An 18,747-nucleotide genomic window follows, 5' to 3' on the forward strand; every position below is an offset into this window, starting at 1 on the left:
TGAGCTACATTATAGATCTCTGTCAATAAAAAGACATATGCACATATACAAAAATATGCCAATACATATAACTGAAATTGTGGGCCTCACTTCCCACCAGCATTTCTGCTTGGCAGAGGCTTCAGGGATGTGCCCTTTGACTTTCACACTCTTTCTTCTCCATCTTCCCCTCCCTGTCAGGTCCTTGGCTGGCACTAGTTGCTTTTCTACCATGAAGCACCGAGCACACATGGATGGAGATGTGATGATCACTGGATTTTTCCCTCTGAACACTTTGGGAATAGATCACAGTAACAGCCATGCTTCCAGGCAAGAAGAGAACAAGATGTGAGTAGTTTCATATTTTATTTTCATTTACAGTTCTGAGGATGTTTGACTGGTGCTGTGGGTGCACACATCAATGATCTCTGTCTCCTCTACACTGACCTCCATTACTATTGCATCTGTAGCAGCTCAGTTTCATTATTTTGTCTTATATGTACTGTTGAGTGATTTTCTGTCTGTTAGCAGGAGAGGATTCTATTTCCCTCCATGTAACTTCTCTTTGCAGCATGCCTGTATCTCCTCAATTTCAGCTGTGGAAAATGAGGTGATGTTACTACAATAAAATTGAGTCACTGTCCTGAGTTCTGTATTGAAAGGCTTCCACTTCATTTTCTAAACCAGACATCTGAGAACTTTTCTTTAGTAACACCTATATATTGAGAATGTTGATAAAATTTCTTATGGTGGCTCATGCCTGTAATCCTTACTAGTCATGGAGCTGATATCTGAGGATGGTGGTTTTAAGCAAGCCCAGGCAAGAAAATCTGTGAGACTTTTATCTCCAATTAACCAGCCAAATGCTGAAAATGAAGTTGTGGTTCAAGTGGCAGTATGTTAGCCTTGAGCCAAAAAGCTCAAGAACAGAGCCCAGGCACTGATTTAATGGTCTAGAACTGGTGTGCACACAGGCATGTGCACACACACACACAGAGTCACATACATACACATTGCTAGTGTACACAAGGAATTACTGTTCCAAATTAAGCCTTGTGTCATTGTTTCCTGTCAGATAGGTTACCAGGCAGCTCAGTGTTATGAAAGATTCCTCATTGGGGAATTTACCTAACCAAGATGAATTCTTCTTTCCTTGTGCACAGGCATATTCTTGAAACCTCGACTGTAAAAGTCTCTCACTAATAAGTGGCTATAATAAAGATCAAATTAAAGAAAAATGACTGCAGAGAAGTTCAAGAAATTCTAGCAAATTATCTGATTCCTATTTCAAAAGAAAATGTCTTTGTCTCCATCATTGGCACTGCTTTTTAAGTGCTGGTATAACAACTATAGCCAGATGCAGCTGCCCACAATTGAGAGCAAAGATACCAGGATAGGAATTACTCCCTTCTGTGCTATAGAAAATTCATGGCTTCATTTTATATGTCCCTGATATGTTTATCTTTCTCACTTTCATATTGGTCCTGGGATATTAGGGCTTGTGGGCTGTTCCATTTTTGCTGAAGTCTAGTGCTCTAGCCCTTGAGCCACAGCTTCACTTCTGGCATTTTTGGTGGTTAAATGGAGATAAGAGACTCAGCCCTCCCTTCCCAGGCTGCCTTGAAACCATGATCCTTAGGTCTCAGCCTCATGAGTAGTTCAGAATGAAGGTGTGAGGCGCTACTGTCTAACTTCCCTTATTCTTTATATTCCACACTATATACCCATGTTTAGTTGATTTTTATTCTTTTAACTTCCCAATATATACGTGAATATTTTTGTTAAGCTCTTAATAGAGATATGTTGAGAATCATGTATTCAGAAATTGGATGTTTCTTTTCTATTCCCAACTACAAAGTAAAATCTGGTTTGGGTTAGTAAAATTTTATGCATGTTTTCTATTCCCAACTACAAAGTAAAATCTGGTTTGGGTTAGTAAAATTTTATGCATGCTACTGACTACAGATTGAAATATTTATTGACTATGTCTCCTCATAGGTAAATAGAGCACTGTAATTAGACATCAATAGGTGTGAGATTTGACTCCTCTATGTCCACTGATGTTAGCATGTTTGCCAATTTGATACAATATGGTGCTTGTGCCAAGTACCTAGTTCATATTGTAGTTCTATACTTTGATTTTATTCATTCACTGTTTTAGAACCATTTCTTTATGTTTTTTGTTTTGTTATGTTTTTGGTTTTGGTTTGGTCATGGGGCTTGAACACTGGGCCTGGGTGCTGTCCCTCAGCTCATCAGCTCAGGCTAGCATCCCTACTACTTGAGCCACAGTGCCACATCTGGTTGTATGAGTTGTTTATTGGAGATAAAGCCTTTCCTGCCTGGGATGTCTTTGAACCGCGATGCTCAGATCTCACCTCCTGAGAAGCTATGATTACAGGAATGACTCACCACGCAGGCTTTTTATAGCCATTTCTATATCGTGTCACATATCAGTTCTTTCTCTTATATCTCTAATTTCTTCTACTCATTTTCACTTTTCTGGGGTAGCTAGGAATAAGCCATTGATAATTGGCTTACTTTGGAATTTTGCATACATTTTTATCTCAAAGCTGGTACTTTGCTACTATACCCCCTACTTAAAACTTTCTGCTGATTGACTGGAGATAAATGTGCCATGGTCTTTTCTGTGACAGCTCCTTTTGACTCAGGATCCTTTCCTCTTGATTAGCTTGGATTGCAGGTCTAAGCCACCAGTAGAAATACACTTAATTTCTTGAAGAATCTCTAAACTTCAATTTTTATGTACCATTACACTAACTTTAATTTTTCTCTGGGCTAATAAATAACTAATGGGTGCCCTGAAAAACCAAATTATTGAGCATCATTTTTCTGTTGTGATTTTCTATTTCTAACTTTTAAGTGTTTTTTTATGTATTCACAGGATTTTTCCAATTCAATATTTAATTTTAGAACTGTTTTCCACTACATTATTCATCCTCTGTGAGATATATAGGTGGCAAGATTTTTCACTGTTCATTTGTCTTTCCTGCCATTTCTTTCACTGTACTGAAGATTTTTAATTGGATACAAGCACAGTTAATTTACATTTCCAGTGCTTGGGGTACAAGTTTTGGCCTTGTAAGTGAGACAAAGGATTCTGCCATTTAATCAAACCCAGAGAATAATTATGCCACTTCTTTTATGAGCTATTGAAATTTGTTTAAGTTATCTGTGTTTTTATATTTCCCTTTATTTTCACTATTACTTCCAAAGTTGAAGTCTCTATTAAGAAATAATCTATTCTGAGATTAAAATACATATGGTCTAGATTGAGTGTTTCACACATGCATGCCCAGTTTCACAATGCCACTGCTTGCTAAGTGTGTCATGTTTGAACCATGTGTTATCTGACATCTTCTCCAAGAATCACATATCTATTGTTTGCAAGTACTTTATGGTCTAATATTTCTTTGATACATGTATCTGTTTTTATATTTTGTGTCATTTTTTAAATTGTGAAAACATCGTACAGAGGTGTTACAATTATATGGGTAAGGTAATGTGTTCATTTCTTATCAAGCAATGTTGCCTCTTCCTTTGTTTCCCCTTCCCATCCCCTTCCATCTCCCACCCCTTACCCCCACCCCAATTTGTGCAGGAGGAATAAACAACAGGCATGAGATGCTTTTGTGTTGTTCTTGTGTCTTAAAATATGTCTGGGTCCTGGAGAATTTCCTTGTTCAGAAAATTCAGTTTTCATTTACTGTAAAGGAAGTGATAGGAATTTTGATGTAGGCTGTACTGAAGGTTCTATAGATAGTTTTTCAGTAGTACAGCTATTTTCACCATATTGCTTCTGGCATACAAAATAATGAGAGGTATGGATTCACATGTGTAATTTTGTTGCTTTCCCTATTATGGTTCATGATTTTTTTCCCCCATTATGGTTCATGTTCTTGTAAATCCTCCTTTTCCTTTATTGATTGTTGCTATTTTTGGTAGTCTCTAATTCTTTTTCTTTTACTTGATTATTTCATTCTTTCTACTAATTTTGGGTTTGTTTTTCTAGTGGCTTGAGATGTAGCACAGGTTCTTTAGTACAACATTTGAACTCCAGACTTCAGCAAAGGTTGTGATAGTTTCATTTCATTTCAGTATTTATATATGTATAGATTCTGATATTCTGTTTTCATTTTTATTTGTTCCAAAGATTGGTATACTTCTTCAATTTGTCTTGAAAGTCAAGTCATTTAATCATGTATTAATCATTTAATTCAATTGAATACTTTTAAGTAAATTAAATTTTAATAAAATTAAAGGCTTTATTTCTGGTTTAAGAAGAACTCATTTCAATATTATGGGAATATTTTTGTTGTTTTGCTTTTTAATTTCTAGCCTTACCACAGTGGGGTTTGCACATGTGCTCAATGTATTTTAAATAATATTTTGTGTGTTTTTTATTGGAAAAGTGTTGTACAGAGGGGTTACAGTTTGACCAATGTAATGAGTACATTTCCTATTGAGTATTGTTACTTCCTCCTTTGTTTTCCCACTACCAACCCTTCCCTCCCACTCCACAGGTATGTCCCACAAAAGTTCGTTTTCAACATAGTTTTGTACATCTCCTTGTTACAATGGGTCAACCTGTATCCTTATGTAAGCATTTTGTTTTTTCCCTTACCTCCCCAAATTAGAGAAGTGTATATATAAGATGCAGGGCACCAACATCAAATACAGTGAAAATAGCGGTTATACTGTATGAGAGGAACATACAAAGAAACAAAAAAAAATCATGTGAAGGGTAAACAAAGGAGGATGCTCAATGCTTGATAAGAAATGTACTCATTATCTTGCCCATGTAATTGTATCCCCTTTGTAAAGTATGTTCACAAAAAATAAAAATAAAAAAAATAACATGGTACATTATAAATACATGAGAAACAATAGCTAGAAAGAAAAAATATATTTGTGTCCCTATTTTGGGGTTCATTTTACTTAACATCATCTAATATGATCATATGTACATGGCTTTGGCCTTGTCATAAAAACATACTAGTTGTTATATATAAGGGAAACCACAGGATGCTGTTTCTTTGGGCCTGGCTTATTTCAATGTATTTTAAATGACATTTATTTATTTATTTACTTATTTATTTACTTATTTATTTGATTTTTGGTAGGGCATGGTGCTTGTACTCTGGGGTTGGGCACTGTTCCTGCATTCTTTATCTTAAGGACAGTGCTCTATTACTTGAGCCACATTGCCACTTCCTGTTTTCTGGTGGTTAAGTGGAGATAAGTGTCTCATGGACTTTCCTGAAGGGGCTGGCTTTGAACCATGATCCTCAGATTTCAGCCCCATGAATAGCTAGGATTAAGCCCCTGGCAGCCAGCTATTTCCATACTTTTTATATCTGGCTGTTTTGTTTCTTATCCCACGATCTCTCCTGTAGAATGCTCAATATGTGGGTGAGAGATGGTTTATTCAGACATTTTGTGAAGTGTTCTCTAGGTGTATGTGAGGCTCATCTAATCAAGTTTTATTGTGTTCACAGGAAACAGGGTATATATTCTTGTATATCTTTCTTGTTCATTAATGTTTCTGTTTTGTGGTCTGAAAAACTTACTTTAGTATTTCATGTAGGAAGGGTTTAATGCAGATTCATTCTATTAACTGTGCTTTTCTGGGAACATTTTTATCCTTCCTCCATTTCTACAGGTTAGCATTACTAGGTGCAATACTCTTGTTGGACAATTTAAATTTTTTGTCTTCAGTACTGTAAAGAGCTCTTGCCATGTTTTGTTGACTTATATGGACTCTACTAAGCTATTATAGAAATTGGTGCACACCGATATGAATATGAGTCTCATTTTCGTTATACTTTAGAGAATTATCCCTGTATATGTATTTCAGTTGTGGGAGCCTCAGGCTAAGACAGCTTGCTGTAGATGCCATGAACAAAATTTGATAATCATTTCCTCTTTAGGAATGTTACTTTGTTAGTTGAGAAAATACTCTCATAAACTTTTGACAAATTTTTCCCACATCTTCATTCCTATATTTTATTCTTCCATATGTGTATGTTCAATTAAATTTTCCAAAAGCTTACTATTTTCTTCTGTTTAGAACATTTTGAATATGACAGATTTTGATTGTGATCATTTCACATATACATATAGTACAGATTGAACAAGTTGGTCCTTTCCCTTCGTATAGTATTTCCAATATGCCTTCATTGTTTCCTTTTAAACAATACCAGTTGATTTCATTATATTAGATTCTTTAGAATATGAGAATATGCCCATGCAATCTCAGCTTGCATGTAAATACACACAAACACAAACAGACATTCACACAAATCCTTGTTGCACATAGACAAAAAATGAAAGAAGGAAAAGTTCTTCGATTCTTTCTATTTTGCTCTATTGCTTCCTTTACAAATATCTCAATCTAAATATATATGGAAAAGAGTAGTGATCAATGCATTTTACCTTGGATGCCTTGGAACTGGGGTATCTATACAAAGCTTACCTATAATCCTCTTCTCAATACTCATGTCATGATTTCTTGTCTCCAAAATGAGTTCCTTGAAATTGGATGAATCCTTTTCATTGTGTTAGATAAATAAAAATAAAATCCTTGCCCCCAATAGTTCAGTTCTTTTTCTGGTTGTTATTAGTAAGAGCTATTCAGTATGTTGGTCTGTGAGCAGACCATTCATCATACAATCATTCATAAATAACATTTTGCTTCTGCATATTGCAGTTAAATTAAATATTCCTTAGTTATCCTGACATGCCTCTAAACACATAACAAACTGGGTGACTGAAAACACAAAAATTATTTTCCATACAGTTACAGCCAGTTGCCCTAATGTAAATGCAACACAACAAACATATGCTGTTTGATAAAAATCCAATCCAAGACAACAGCCTTTCCCTGTAGTGCATGTGGTAAAGGGCAAAACAAGCTCTTCCTCAATTTAAATAAGTATCTGAAGCTCATTCATGAGAAATGCCCTTCATGTCATTATCTAGATCTTTTTTTTTTCCGGTCATGGATCTTGAACTCTGGCCATGAGTACTGTCCCTGAGCTCTTCAGCTCAAGGCTAGCACTCTACCACTTGAGCCACAGTGTCACATCCAGCTTTTTCTGTTTACGTGGAAGTGAGGAATTGAACCCAAGGCAAGCACTCTATCACTGAGCCAGCTTCCTAGCCCACTTTACCTAGATCTTTATACAAGCATAAAACACTACATTCACATTCCATTCTAATTGAGGTAATATTTTAACATATTCTTTGACAACGAAGCAAGCATTTTAATGTATCATAGTCTTAAGTTTTGGAATATTCCTCCTCAAATTATTTGCTCATTATGCAGGTTTATCTTCAAGAACTATCAGCGTGTTTTGGCCTTGGCTTTTGCTATTGAGGAGATCAACAAAAATCCTGATCTTTTACATAACATGACTTTGGGATTTGATATTTATGATGTTGAATTCAGAACTTGGACAATGTTTAAGAATCCTTTCACTTGTCTCTTTGGGAAATACAAGATTCCAAACTACTCCTGCATGAGAGACAGCAGGTCTATAGCAGTACTTACAGGACCATCAGGAATAACATCTGACCAGATTGGGACATTATTAGGACTCTACAGATTTCCACAGGTGAGGGTGCAAATTGTGGAAGGATATAATAATGTCTAATTTTGTGGCATTTCCGATGTTAGAAGAGAATGATAGGAAGATATTCTATTTATGAACCCATCAAGTTTTGTGATATCAGAGTATTTATTCAAAGATATTTGGAAATATATATTTTCATACTTTGGAAAAAGATATAGAAGATTTGAGCTGACAAATGAATAATTTATTGTTTTGAGACTTATCAATAATTTTCTTTAATACATCAGGAAATGGAAAATGGTATAGCAGTGTGAAGATATATTGAGAGGGTACTGATTGCTCACAGCAGTAATCCTAACTAATAAGGAAACATGTATCTCAAATTAAATATCAAAGGGCACAAGTGAATGCATGAGTCCATTGGTCAACACAAGTCTTGAGGTAAATTACCAAGGAAGTGCAAAAAGCCATGTGTTTGTGCCTCTGGCATTCATACACACACACACACACACACACACACACATGCATGCAGGCACACAAAACATATTATATTGACTAAAGTAAATCAGGTTCAGAATGAGAAAGGGTAAATATGTGAAAGTTAGGTCTAAAATATGAATATGTAATATGAAATAAGTATGGAACACACATATAGCCCCTTACATATATACATGATTAATCTGACTAAATTAAGATATTCACAATGGTGAACTCCATGGTGTAACTTTTCTGACCTATTGACAATATAAAAATGAACACCAAAAAGGTGAAACATATCTTGTCTGAGTGGGGTAGATGGTAAGGGAAAAATGCAAGGAAATGTGGATTGGATGGGTGGCAAAAAGCAATATGATGTACTATGGGTATGTAAGCAAATGGAATTAGGAGTGGGTCAGGTTAATATAGATGGGAAGAGTTGATGGAAATAGTGACAAATATCAGGACAATTACAAGTCAATTGATATGTTGTGCAACATTTCAAAAACAATTAAATAATTTTTTCAAAAAATAAAACAAAACCTACCTTCCACCTACTTCAATTGGTTCTTAAAAGAATTCAAGATTGAGATTATAATGCATGGAAATCTTCTCATTCATGGAGCGTCCAATTTTCTTTTACTTTAGCTTACCTTTGGGCCGTTTGATCATGCCCTGAGTGACCATAACAAGTTTCCTGCTCTCTATCAGATGGCCCCAAAGGACTCATCAATAGCCACTGCCATGGTCTCCTTACTTCTTCACTTCAGCTGGAACTGGGTGGGACTATTGACCTCACAAGATGAGAATGGTGCCTGGATTCTTGCTGAATTGAAAGAAGAGATGGCCAAAAACAGAGTTTGTGTAGCCTATGAGCTAATGCTCTCAACGCAAGACTTGTCATATATATTCAAACTCATGGCAGTTCATAATGAGGTAAATCTATCTTCAGCAAGTGTCCTCATCATATATGGTGATAATGATTCACTGATAGCTTTAATGATATTTATTGAGCAAATTTTTATACATGGCAAAGTTTGTATTGTGAACTGTCAGTGGGATTTCACCATGAAAAGGAAATATTTCTTGCTAGGCTCATTGCATGTACCTCTTATTTTTACACACCATCATGTAGAAGTTTCTGGATTCACAGATTTTGTCAAGGCAGTTAAGCCTTCCAAATACCCAGAAGACATTTTTCTTGCAAGGCTGTGGTTTCTGTCTTTTAATTGCTCAGATTCTGAGTCTGACTGTATATCATGGGACAACTGTGTTCATGATGCCTCTTTGGATTGGTTGCCTGTGCATATTTTTGAAATGACTATGTCTGGAGACAGTTACAATATATACAATGCTGTGTATGCTGTGGCCCAGGCTCTGCATGAGATGTTTCTTCATCAAAGAGAAGTTCAAACAATGGGAAATAGAAAACAGAGAGTCCCTTCCCCAGAAGAGGTAATTCTTCTATGGAGGAGTGTCTATGGATGAGTATACATTATGAGCAAGGGCACTTTCTAGAAGGGATCCTTACTGTCTGAAATTCAATATTTCTGTATGTATGTCTGCTTGTTTCTGGACTTGTATATATATGACTTGTGTTTATGTACACAAATATAAATATATGTTTGTATTCATATGTCATACTAATTTGCTTGTTGAAATTAGTTAATATTGCTCTATTTAAAGCAATTTTCTCAACAGTTTTGCTTTTCCTTTCTCTTATCAGAAATTAATAGGAGTACAAATTTGAACAAATATAGACTCACATTTAAAAATTAAACATTTCATTTGCTTATCAAAACCTTATGTGATTCTTCATGTGTCCATGTAATTAAGGTAACATGTGTGGAAATGCTGGTAAGAAAACAACAGGCCAGTAACAAGATAAAACATATTTCACATTTCTGTAAGTTAAGTTTGGCCAGTGCAGGGACGTGAACACACTATCTGGGCTATGTCCCTGAGTGTCTATGTACTCAAGGCTAGTGCTCAACTACTTGAACACAGCATTTCTTCTGTTTTTTTTTTTTTTTTTTTCTGAATTGTTTTTTGGAGACATGGTTTTCTCTAACTTTTCTATACAGGCTGGCCTCAAAGCCTGATCCTCTTATCTGAGACACCCGAATAGCTCAGTTTACAACCATCAGCCAACTCCTGTTGGCTGAGGAATTCCTTTAGTTAATAATAACTCATCATGTTAATACCTAGTATTTTGAAAACTGCAAATTGAGCTTCTCCCTATACTTTCCTTCAGTCAAAGCAAAGGATGACCTTATGAACAGAATTATCCGTATTTTTCATGAGAGACCAATTTTTATTCAACTTTTGGAATTAAACATTTAGCAACCTGAAATTATAAACATTCATAAAATAATGGTTAGGGCAAGATGGAGTAAAATGATATCTGTGGAAGAAGTCTTTCTACTCTTTTTCTAAGTGACCAGTAACAATTATTTTTCAGAGTGATTATTTTATTTCTCCATAGGTTTTTCTTCTGAGATAATTCATTGTATATCATTACTCTTTTTGAATTCAAAATCAGAGATTAAAGGCAATCAGAGTGTTTCTTGCTTCATGTTTTTTTGTCTTAACTCCGGGATGTAATTCACTATAAGATAATGTCTCTTTTAGCTGCACACTTTCCTGAAGAGCATCCAGTTTTATAATCGTATTAGAGATCAAGTGATTTGGGATGAGAAAAGACAACTGGAGACAGAATATGACATTCTGAACATTTGGAATTTTCCAGAGGGTCTTGCACTTGAGGTGAAAGTAGGGAAGTTTTCTCCATATGCTCCACATGGCAATCAAATGTCTTTATCTGAAGATATGGTAGAGTGGGCCATTGGAACTACAGGGGTGAGTTGGATCTAATCCGAATAATTTTAAGGACACACATCAGTAAGAGTCACCTTTAAATTTATACCTGTCTCAGTGACAGCAAATTTCTCTTATAATCCTAGCAGCTAATGGTGCTGAGATTGGGATAGCATAGCTTAGAGTCAGCTCACACAGGAAACTCTGTGAGACGCTAATCTCCAATTAACTACCCAAAACCTGGAAGAAGAGTTGTGACTGAGGTAGGAGAATGCTATCCTTGAGTGAAAATAGCTGAAGTCCAGTGTCAAGGCCTGAGTTCATGTCCCAGGATCAGATACAGAAGAGTTAAATGTGTTTCTACATGTTGATTTTGAATATTGTCATAGAATGTAAATTTGATTTATGTCAGTAGGTATCTAACACTGTGATAATGAACCTGAGGATGTAATTCATGTCGTTGAAAGTTTTCTTTGGCTGCTTTCTGCAAAGGTTTATTTAATGGTTAATTGATTTGCTATTTATTCACCTTTGGTTAAGATGAATCATTGAAGGCATCTGTGAGGAAAGTTTCATGTCATGGCCACTGGGGAAAAAAGAGAAAGATAAGAAGACCCTGGGGTTCACATACCCCTATAAAGTGGTTTCCTACTTGCTCATTCCCATGTCACACATTAGTAGGTTACAAAATATAATGGCATGAATTCAAGAAAAATCCATAGGGCTGTACACTTAAATTACATTCTCACAACAACCTTCAGCCTTTTAAAGATTCCATACCTTTCAGTGATTCCACAGGTTAGATCAAAGTTGTAGCACATAGCCTTTGGAAATCATGGAATACGGAATATAAAACAGAATTCAATAAATTGGTTGCAATTGCCTGCCTAAATTATTATCCTCAAAATCAATTCCTTAAAACAATGGATTTTTGCAATGTTCTATATGAATCTGAACAGTCACTGGCACACTCCTGCCTTTTCTCAGACTCCTCACTCTGTCTGCAGTGAGAGTTGTGGTCCTGGATTCAGAAAATCTCCTCAGGAAGAAAAAGCTGCCTGTTGCTTTGATTGTACACCTTGTTCAGAAAATGAGATTGCTAATTGTACAGGTGAGTCTGTGACTTATGAAGAAATTCTTTACCTCTTCCTAGTTTTCCTCAATCCAAACAAGTCAATGCAAAAGTTGTGTATTAGGATTACAGACCTCATGCTCCTCTCCCTGTTAATAACTCAATTCTGATAAGTGGTGGTATTACTAATTGTAATATAATAGATCATGGCTTTGAATTATATATTTAGTTATAGTTTCCAGGCTATTGCACAGAAAGTTATACCCAGGAATCCTTCTTTTTTTTTAAAAAAAATTTTTATTGCGAAAATACTGTACAGAGGGGTTACAATTAGATGGGTGGGATAATGAGTACATTTCTTATCAAGCATTGTAGCCTCCTCCTTTGTTTCCCCTTCCCATCCCTTCCCAGACTCCCCCTGCCCCCCACCCAATCCTTCTCCCCCCCACCAAAGTTGTAAAGTTCTTTTTCAATATGACAAATTGTACTTCTCATTGTTACAACGGATCGACCTGTGTCCTTATTTAAACAACTTGTTTACCCCCTCCCATCCACAAAATATACCAATATCAAATACCATGAAAGCAGGGTTATACTGTGGGGGAGGGACATACAAAGCAACAAGAAATAATCTTATAAATACGTTAAAACAAATACATGAAAGAAAAAAAACATTTGAATACGTATCTTAGGATTCATTTTCCTCATATCATCTAATGGGACTTTTTCTGCTTGACTCAGACATATACTAGATATTGCAAATAAGGGAAACCATGGGACCTATGTTTCTTTGGGCTTGGCTTACTTCGCTTAATATAATTTTTCCCAAGCTTTCCATTTCCTAACAAATGGGGCAATGCCATTCTTTCTGATGGAGGCATAGAATTCCAATTTGTATATATACCATATTTTCTTGATGCATTTACCTACTGAGGGGCATTTGCTTGGTTCCATATCTTAGCTATAGTAAATAACGTTGCAATAAACTGGGAACCTTACTGCATTGTTGGTGGGAGTGTAAACTTGTTCAACCACTTTGGAAAGTAGTATGGAGGTTCCTGAAACGACTCCACATAGAGCTCCCCTATGACCCAGCAAGCCCACTTTTGGGCCTTTACCCAAATGTTTACAAACAAGACCACACTAAAGCTACCAGGAATCTTTCTTAACACTAATTATTAGGAAAAGTCTAAACTGTAACCGGAAGTTAAACCTAAGTCTTATTAAGAAGAGTGTTCATCTTAGAAGTTATATTTTATGCACACAGGAATCAGGGATCTCACATATGTTTATTTCTCAGTGCCCAGAACTCTTCTTGGCATAGGACAAGGGCCCAGTAAGCTAAATTCAGTGTAAGAAGTGAGCATGACTATACAATGTCCAAGAGAATTTAATCTGTGCCCACAGCTTCAAAGGTGAGCAGGCAAGTCAAATGTAGTGAGATGAAATCAAGGATAATGTATCATAGGGTAAAATTAATGTTTTACAGAAACATGTGGGGACACTTAAGCTGCTTAATTACAATTTAAATATTATTGAAGAACTGTTAATGGGAGTGAGTCGTGTAGAAAAATTTAATAAGATGTTAGAGTAGCCCAATATCAATACATGTGGTAGTCATTGAGTGAAAACACTCTTAAGTAAAAAAGACTGATGGAAGCATAAACATCACCCCATTTGTAAGGAAATGGAAAAACTTGGAAAAAGTATTAAGTGAAGTAAGCCAGACTCAAAGAAACATAGGCTCCATAGTATTCATTATTTGCAATTATTAGTATATGTCTAGGATAATCATAGCAGATAAACAGAATAGCTCAATAGCTTTAATCATATGACCATATAAGGTGATGCTAAGTAAAATGTACTTCAAGAAACAGGTAGAAGAGGTCTTTCTTTATTGTTGTTTTTTAATGTGCTATGTGATTTCATGCATCTTTTGTATACTTCCTCCCTTTTAGTATACTCCTGTTGTCACTGTTTTTGATTTTTGTAACCTAGAAATGTTTTTCTGAATTAGGGAAGAGAAGGGAAACACAGAATGGTGAGACAAAGGACAAAGTGGGAGCCAATACAACAGCGACATGCACAAGAGAGTATGTTGGAAATGATCTGGACAAGTTGTGGGGGAAATTTTCTGGGGAAGGAAAGTAGGAGAAAAATGAGGGAAGGGGTAACATGTTTGACAAGAAAAGTACTTATTACCTTATTTTTGTAACTCTAACCTTTCTGTACATTACCTTGCAATAACAAAAGTCTGTATAAAGAAGAAAAAACAGGAGGTGGTTATGGCCTGGGAAAAATACAGAAAAAGCTTTTATGATACTAAATGCTGACATCGCAGGATTTCACTTACATGAAAAATTTCCTAAAATCCTTGAAGAAAATGAGGTTCATAAAAAGAAGTAATGGTAATGTACATGTCTCAGCAGATATGGAGCAATGTGTGAAGTGTCCAGATCATCAGTATGCCAACACACAGAAGAACCAGTGCTTCTTGAGAACTGCAAGTTTCCTGGCATTTGAAGATCCCTTGGGCATAGCTCTGGCTTGTATGGCTCTTTGCTTCTCTATGCTAACTGCTGCTGTTCTTGGGGTGTTTGTGAAACACCAAGACACTGCCATTGTCAAGGCCAATAACAGGGCTCTCAGCTACATCTTGCTCATCTCCCTCATCTTCTGTTTCCTCTGTTCCTTGCTGTTTCTTGGTCATCCCAACCAAGTCACATGCATCCTGCAGCAGATCACATTTGGGGTTGTGTTCACTGTGGCTGTTTCCACAGTGTTGGCCAAAACAGTGACTGTGGTTCTGGCCTTCAAGGCCACTTCCCCAGGAAGAAGGATGAGGTGGTTGTTGGTATCAGGGGTTCCTAACTTCATCATCCCCATCTGCACCCTCATCCAGGTGACTCTCTGTGGAATCTGGCTGGGAACCTCTCCTCCCTTTGTGGACACTGATGTACACTCTGAACATGGCCATATCATCATCCTGTGCAACAAGGGCTCCCTCACCGCTTTCTACTCTGTCCTGGCATACTTGGGCTCCCTGGCCCTGGCCAGCTTCACTGTGGCTTTTCTGGCCAGGAACCTGCCTGACACCTTCAATGAGGCCAAGTTCCTGACCTTCAGCATGCTGGTGTTCTGCAGTGTGTGGCTCACCTTCCTGCCTGTCTATCACAGTGCCAAGGGGAAGGTCATGGTGGCTGTGGAGGTCTTCTCTATCTTGGCCTCCAGTGCTGGCCTACTGGGATGCATTTTTGCTCCAAAGTGTTACACCATCTTGTTAGTGCCAAATAGAAATTCTTTATATGGCTTCAGGGTGAAAGAAAGTAGTAGAAACAAACATTCTTAAGATTAAGCACATAGGTTTGATTCTTATAGACAAGGTCTGATGTAAGTCTACAGTAATTATGCCTTTTGTTATAGTTTATATTATAAAATTTATATTTCAAAGACTAAGGATCTAGTGTTCATTTTCCTAGCAGTGGTAGTGAAGAAGTGATGGTGATCACAATTTAAACTGGAGTTTTGCTTCTGTACTTTTGGTTCCTCCTTTTTAATCTCCACTTAATTCTATTATCTCCTCTTTATAATGTCTATTCACTCTTGTTTTTCTCAATAACTCTTCTAAATTTTACAGCTTATTAACTTCCTGTCTGCACACCACCATGTTGCAGAGCCCTCCAAACTATTTCATTAATATTTTCTTCTTCACAAATTTACATCCTTTAATGTTGTACTTAGAGTTTGTTTTATTCAATACTTGTATATTTCCATTCACACATTCACCTTTTGAAATTATCCTGAGTCTCATTTATGGGACCTTTCTCTCTGTCCCAGTCTTTTTTTTCTCTTTGATTCACTCCATCTCCTTCACTGTCTTCCTCTTCCTTTTCACACTATTTTTGTCATATAACTTAGGAATGAAATGTATATGTAACAAAAATTAAGCCTCTATTGATGATTACAATGTGTAATATGTTTTGCACTTTCTCCTAAAATTAAAGTCCATTATACATAATAGTAATGCCCTTCTTGCCTGGAATATCATTTATAATTTATGGTTGATTCATCACTATGCATTAGTTTGACACAAAGAATTTTGAATATTAATTATATAAGATTATCTCTTAATAACATCTTTCTTACAATCTGTTCAACATGAACATTTTTATTTGTCATATTTCAAAACTCCTAATTTGATAAGAAAAGCATCACTTATTGGTTCAAATAGGTTGACCTAGTCCATTCCATATAATTTTTACAAAATCACATATTTAAGTGAAATAGACTCAGTTGCACTCATTTCTTGTCTCTACTAGTGTTAGTTACATGTTTCTTCTCATATTAATTCAATTCATTTATGCATATGTGTAGTCAGGGCCTATATTGTCCTTTAACTCTTTCATTCAATCCTTCTTTACCATTTGACTCACAACTCCATTTGTAGCTGTTTGTCTCTTATTGGAAATCAGAGTCTCTTACATTTTCTTCCCCAGTTTGACTTAAAACCAATTTTTATTTTTACATTTCTAATAAGTAAATGAATATGTAATTTACTATAACTGCATAATTTAAAATTTTAGTTTACAATATAACAATATTTGACAAAATATTTGTATTTTTCTGTTCAGGGCATAATGTTTAACAAATGAAAATGTAATTAATTTTCAACTTCCTCAGTATGGTAATCAAGATATCAAAATATTCATGTTTTCACTGATATATTTTTTACTATATCCTTTGTTAATTTAAGGCATTTCATTAATAGAATTGAGTTTATATTATTTAGTAAAATACTGAATCCTCATTGTATGATGTGAAATTATTGGAAGAATATGTGGTTTCATTGAATTTGCATAGCATTTTGTAGCCTTTGCTAATTTTTTCTTAGGATTTCTGTAATCTTACACATTTTTCTATTAAATGAAGAAATTAAAGAATATACACATGGATGGGTTGATGTGTTGAAGTAAGATTGGATGAATGGGACATAAGGAGAAAGTAAATGTATGTAAAGGAAAAATTCATAGATAAATAGGTAGAAGAACATAGGTAAAAAGGGAACAAGGAAAATGTAGCCATATGTGCTATGTTTATTTGTGTTACAATAAAACTTTATTCATAAGAAACAGGATGGATTTGGTCCTTGAGTCATGGTTTACCTATTTTCTGTGTTGTGTGTGTTTGTGTCTGTGTCTGTGCTTGTGTGTGTGGTAATGAGAATCAAATTTCATATCCTTTATCTGATTTTTGTTGCTTTAAAACAGGTTACATATATTATATCAAACATTGGAAATTTCATATGAATGGAGCAGAATATAGCAATAAAGACCATTAGGATGATTTAAAATTTTTAGAGGAAGTAAAATGTAATGGATATAGGACATTTAGAAAAAAAGACTTTATATGCTCACATAAAACTACCATAATGAAATTAATTTTTAACTAAACACTCTATTAAAACCTTAAAGTGATACAAAAAATAAAACTTAAAGACAATCTACTTAGAGTTGGAAAAGTAACATCTCCTTTTGTCAATTAAGACTGAACTTCATGTATACCATTAAATGGTGGCTTCCCAAAACAAATACTGAGGACTCTCTATCTAAGAAAAGATCTGTAAAGACTCCTACAGTGAAAAGGAAAGCTATGATATAAGAGACTGGATAAGAAAATGAAAAGACGATGTTAATCCTTCTAATCCAGGAGCATGGGAGGTTTTGCGACTTTCTAAGTTCTGTTTTGATTTTCTCTTCAGGTTTTTAAAGTTTTCATCATAGAGGACCTTCACTTCTTTGGTGAAGTTAAATCCTAAGTATTTTCCTTTTATAAGGCTATTATGAATGGAATAACTATCCTGATTAAATCCATGCTATTCTCATTGTTAGAATACAGAAAAGCCATTGATTTATTTTATTTTATTTTTTATTGTGAAAATACTGTACAGAGGAGTTACAATTACAAGGGCAAGATAATGAGTACATTTCTTATCAAGCGTTGTAGCCTCCTCCTTTGTTTCCCCTTCCCATCCCCTCCCATCCACCCCCCGCCTGCCCCCAATCTGCCAGGTCCCTCCACGCTCCCTCCCCCCCCCCTCCCCCCAGACGAAAGTTGTAAAGTTCGTTTTCAACATATCTCATTGTTGCAATGGGTCCACCTCTATCCCTATTTAAACGATTTGTTTTTCCCCTTCCCCTCCACTAATTATAACCACATCAAATACAGTGAAAGCAGGGGTTATACTGTGGGGGAGGGACATACAAAGCAACAAGGAAATAATCTTATAAATGTGTTAGAAACAATCACATGACAGGAAAAAAAAAACATTTGATAACATATCTTAGGGTTCATTTCCCTAACATCATCTTATGTGACATTTTCTTCTTGACTCAGGCATATACTAGATATTGCAAATAAAGGAAATCATGGGACCTATGTTTCTTTGGGCTTGGCTTCCTTCATTTAATATAATTTTTTCCAAGTCTTTCCATTTCCTAACAAATGGCGCAATGTCATTCTTTCTGATGGAGGTATACAATTCCATTGTGTATATATACTACATTTTCTTGATCCAATCACCTACTGAGGGGCATCTGGGTTGGTTCCATACCTAACCTATAGTAAATAATGCTGCAATAAACATAGTCATACTGGTAGCTTTAATATGGTCTTGTTTGTAAACATTTGGGTGAAGGCCCAAAAGTGGGATTGCTGGGTCATAAGGGAGCTCTATGTGGAGTCTTTTGAGGAGCCTCCATACTGCTTTCCAAAGTGCTTGAACAAGTTTACACTTCCACCAACAATGCA

At 35.7% G+C, this 18,747-nt stretch overlaps 1 protein-coding gene across 1 annotated transcript; it reads left to right on the forward strand.

Annotated features, from left to right (window-relative positions):
- Window positions 1–211: 211 nt before the first annotated feature.
- LOC122119935 (vomeronasal type-2 receptor 116-like) lies at window positions 212–15,289 on the forward strand. Its single transcript, XM_042693986.1, has 6 exons — window positions 212–327; window positions 7,328–7,616; window positions 8,700–9,506; window positions 10,683–10,910; window positions 11,856–11,979; window positions 14,370–15,289. Exons 1-6 carry the CDS (start codon window positions 212–214, stop codon window positions 15,287–15,289), a joined length of 2,484 nt encoding a protein of 827 aa, XP_042549920.1.
- The last annotated feature ends 3,458 nt before the right edge of the window (window positions 15,290–18,747 follow it).

Source organism: Dipodomys spectabilis, unplaced genomic scaffold (genome assembly GCF_019054845.1).
Source record: "Dipodomys spectabilis isolate Male_0828 unplaced genomic scaffold, ASM1905484v1 ptg000173l, whole genome shotgun sequence".
Classification (NCBI taxonomy): domain Eukaryota; kingdom Metazoa; phylum Chordata; class Mammalia; order Rodentia; family Heteromyidae; genus Dipodomys; species Dipodomys spectabilis.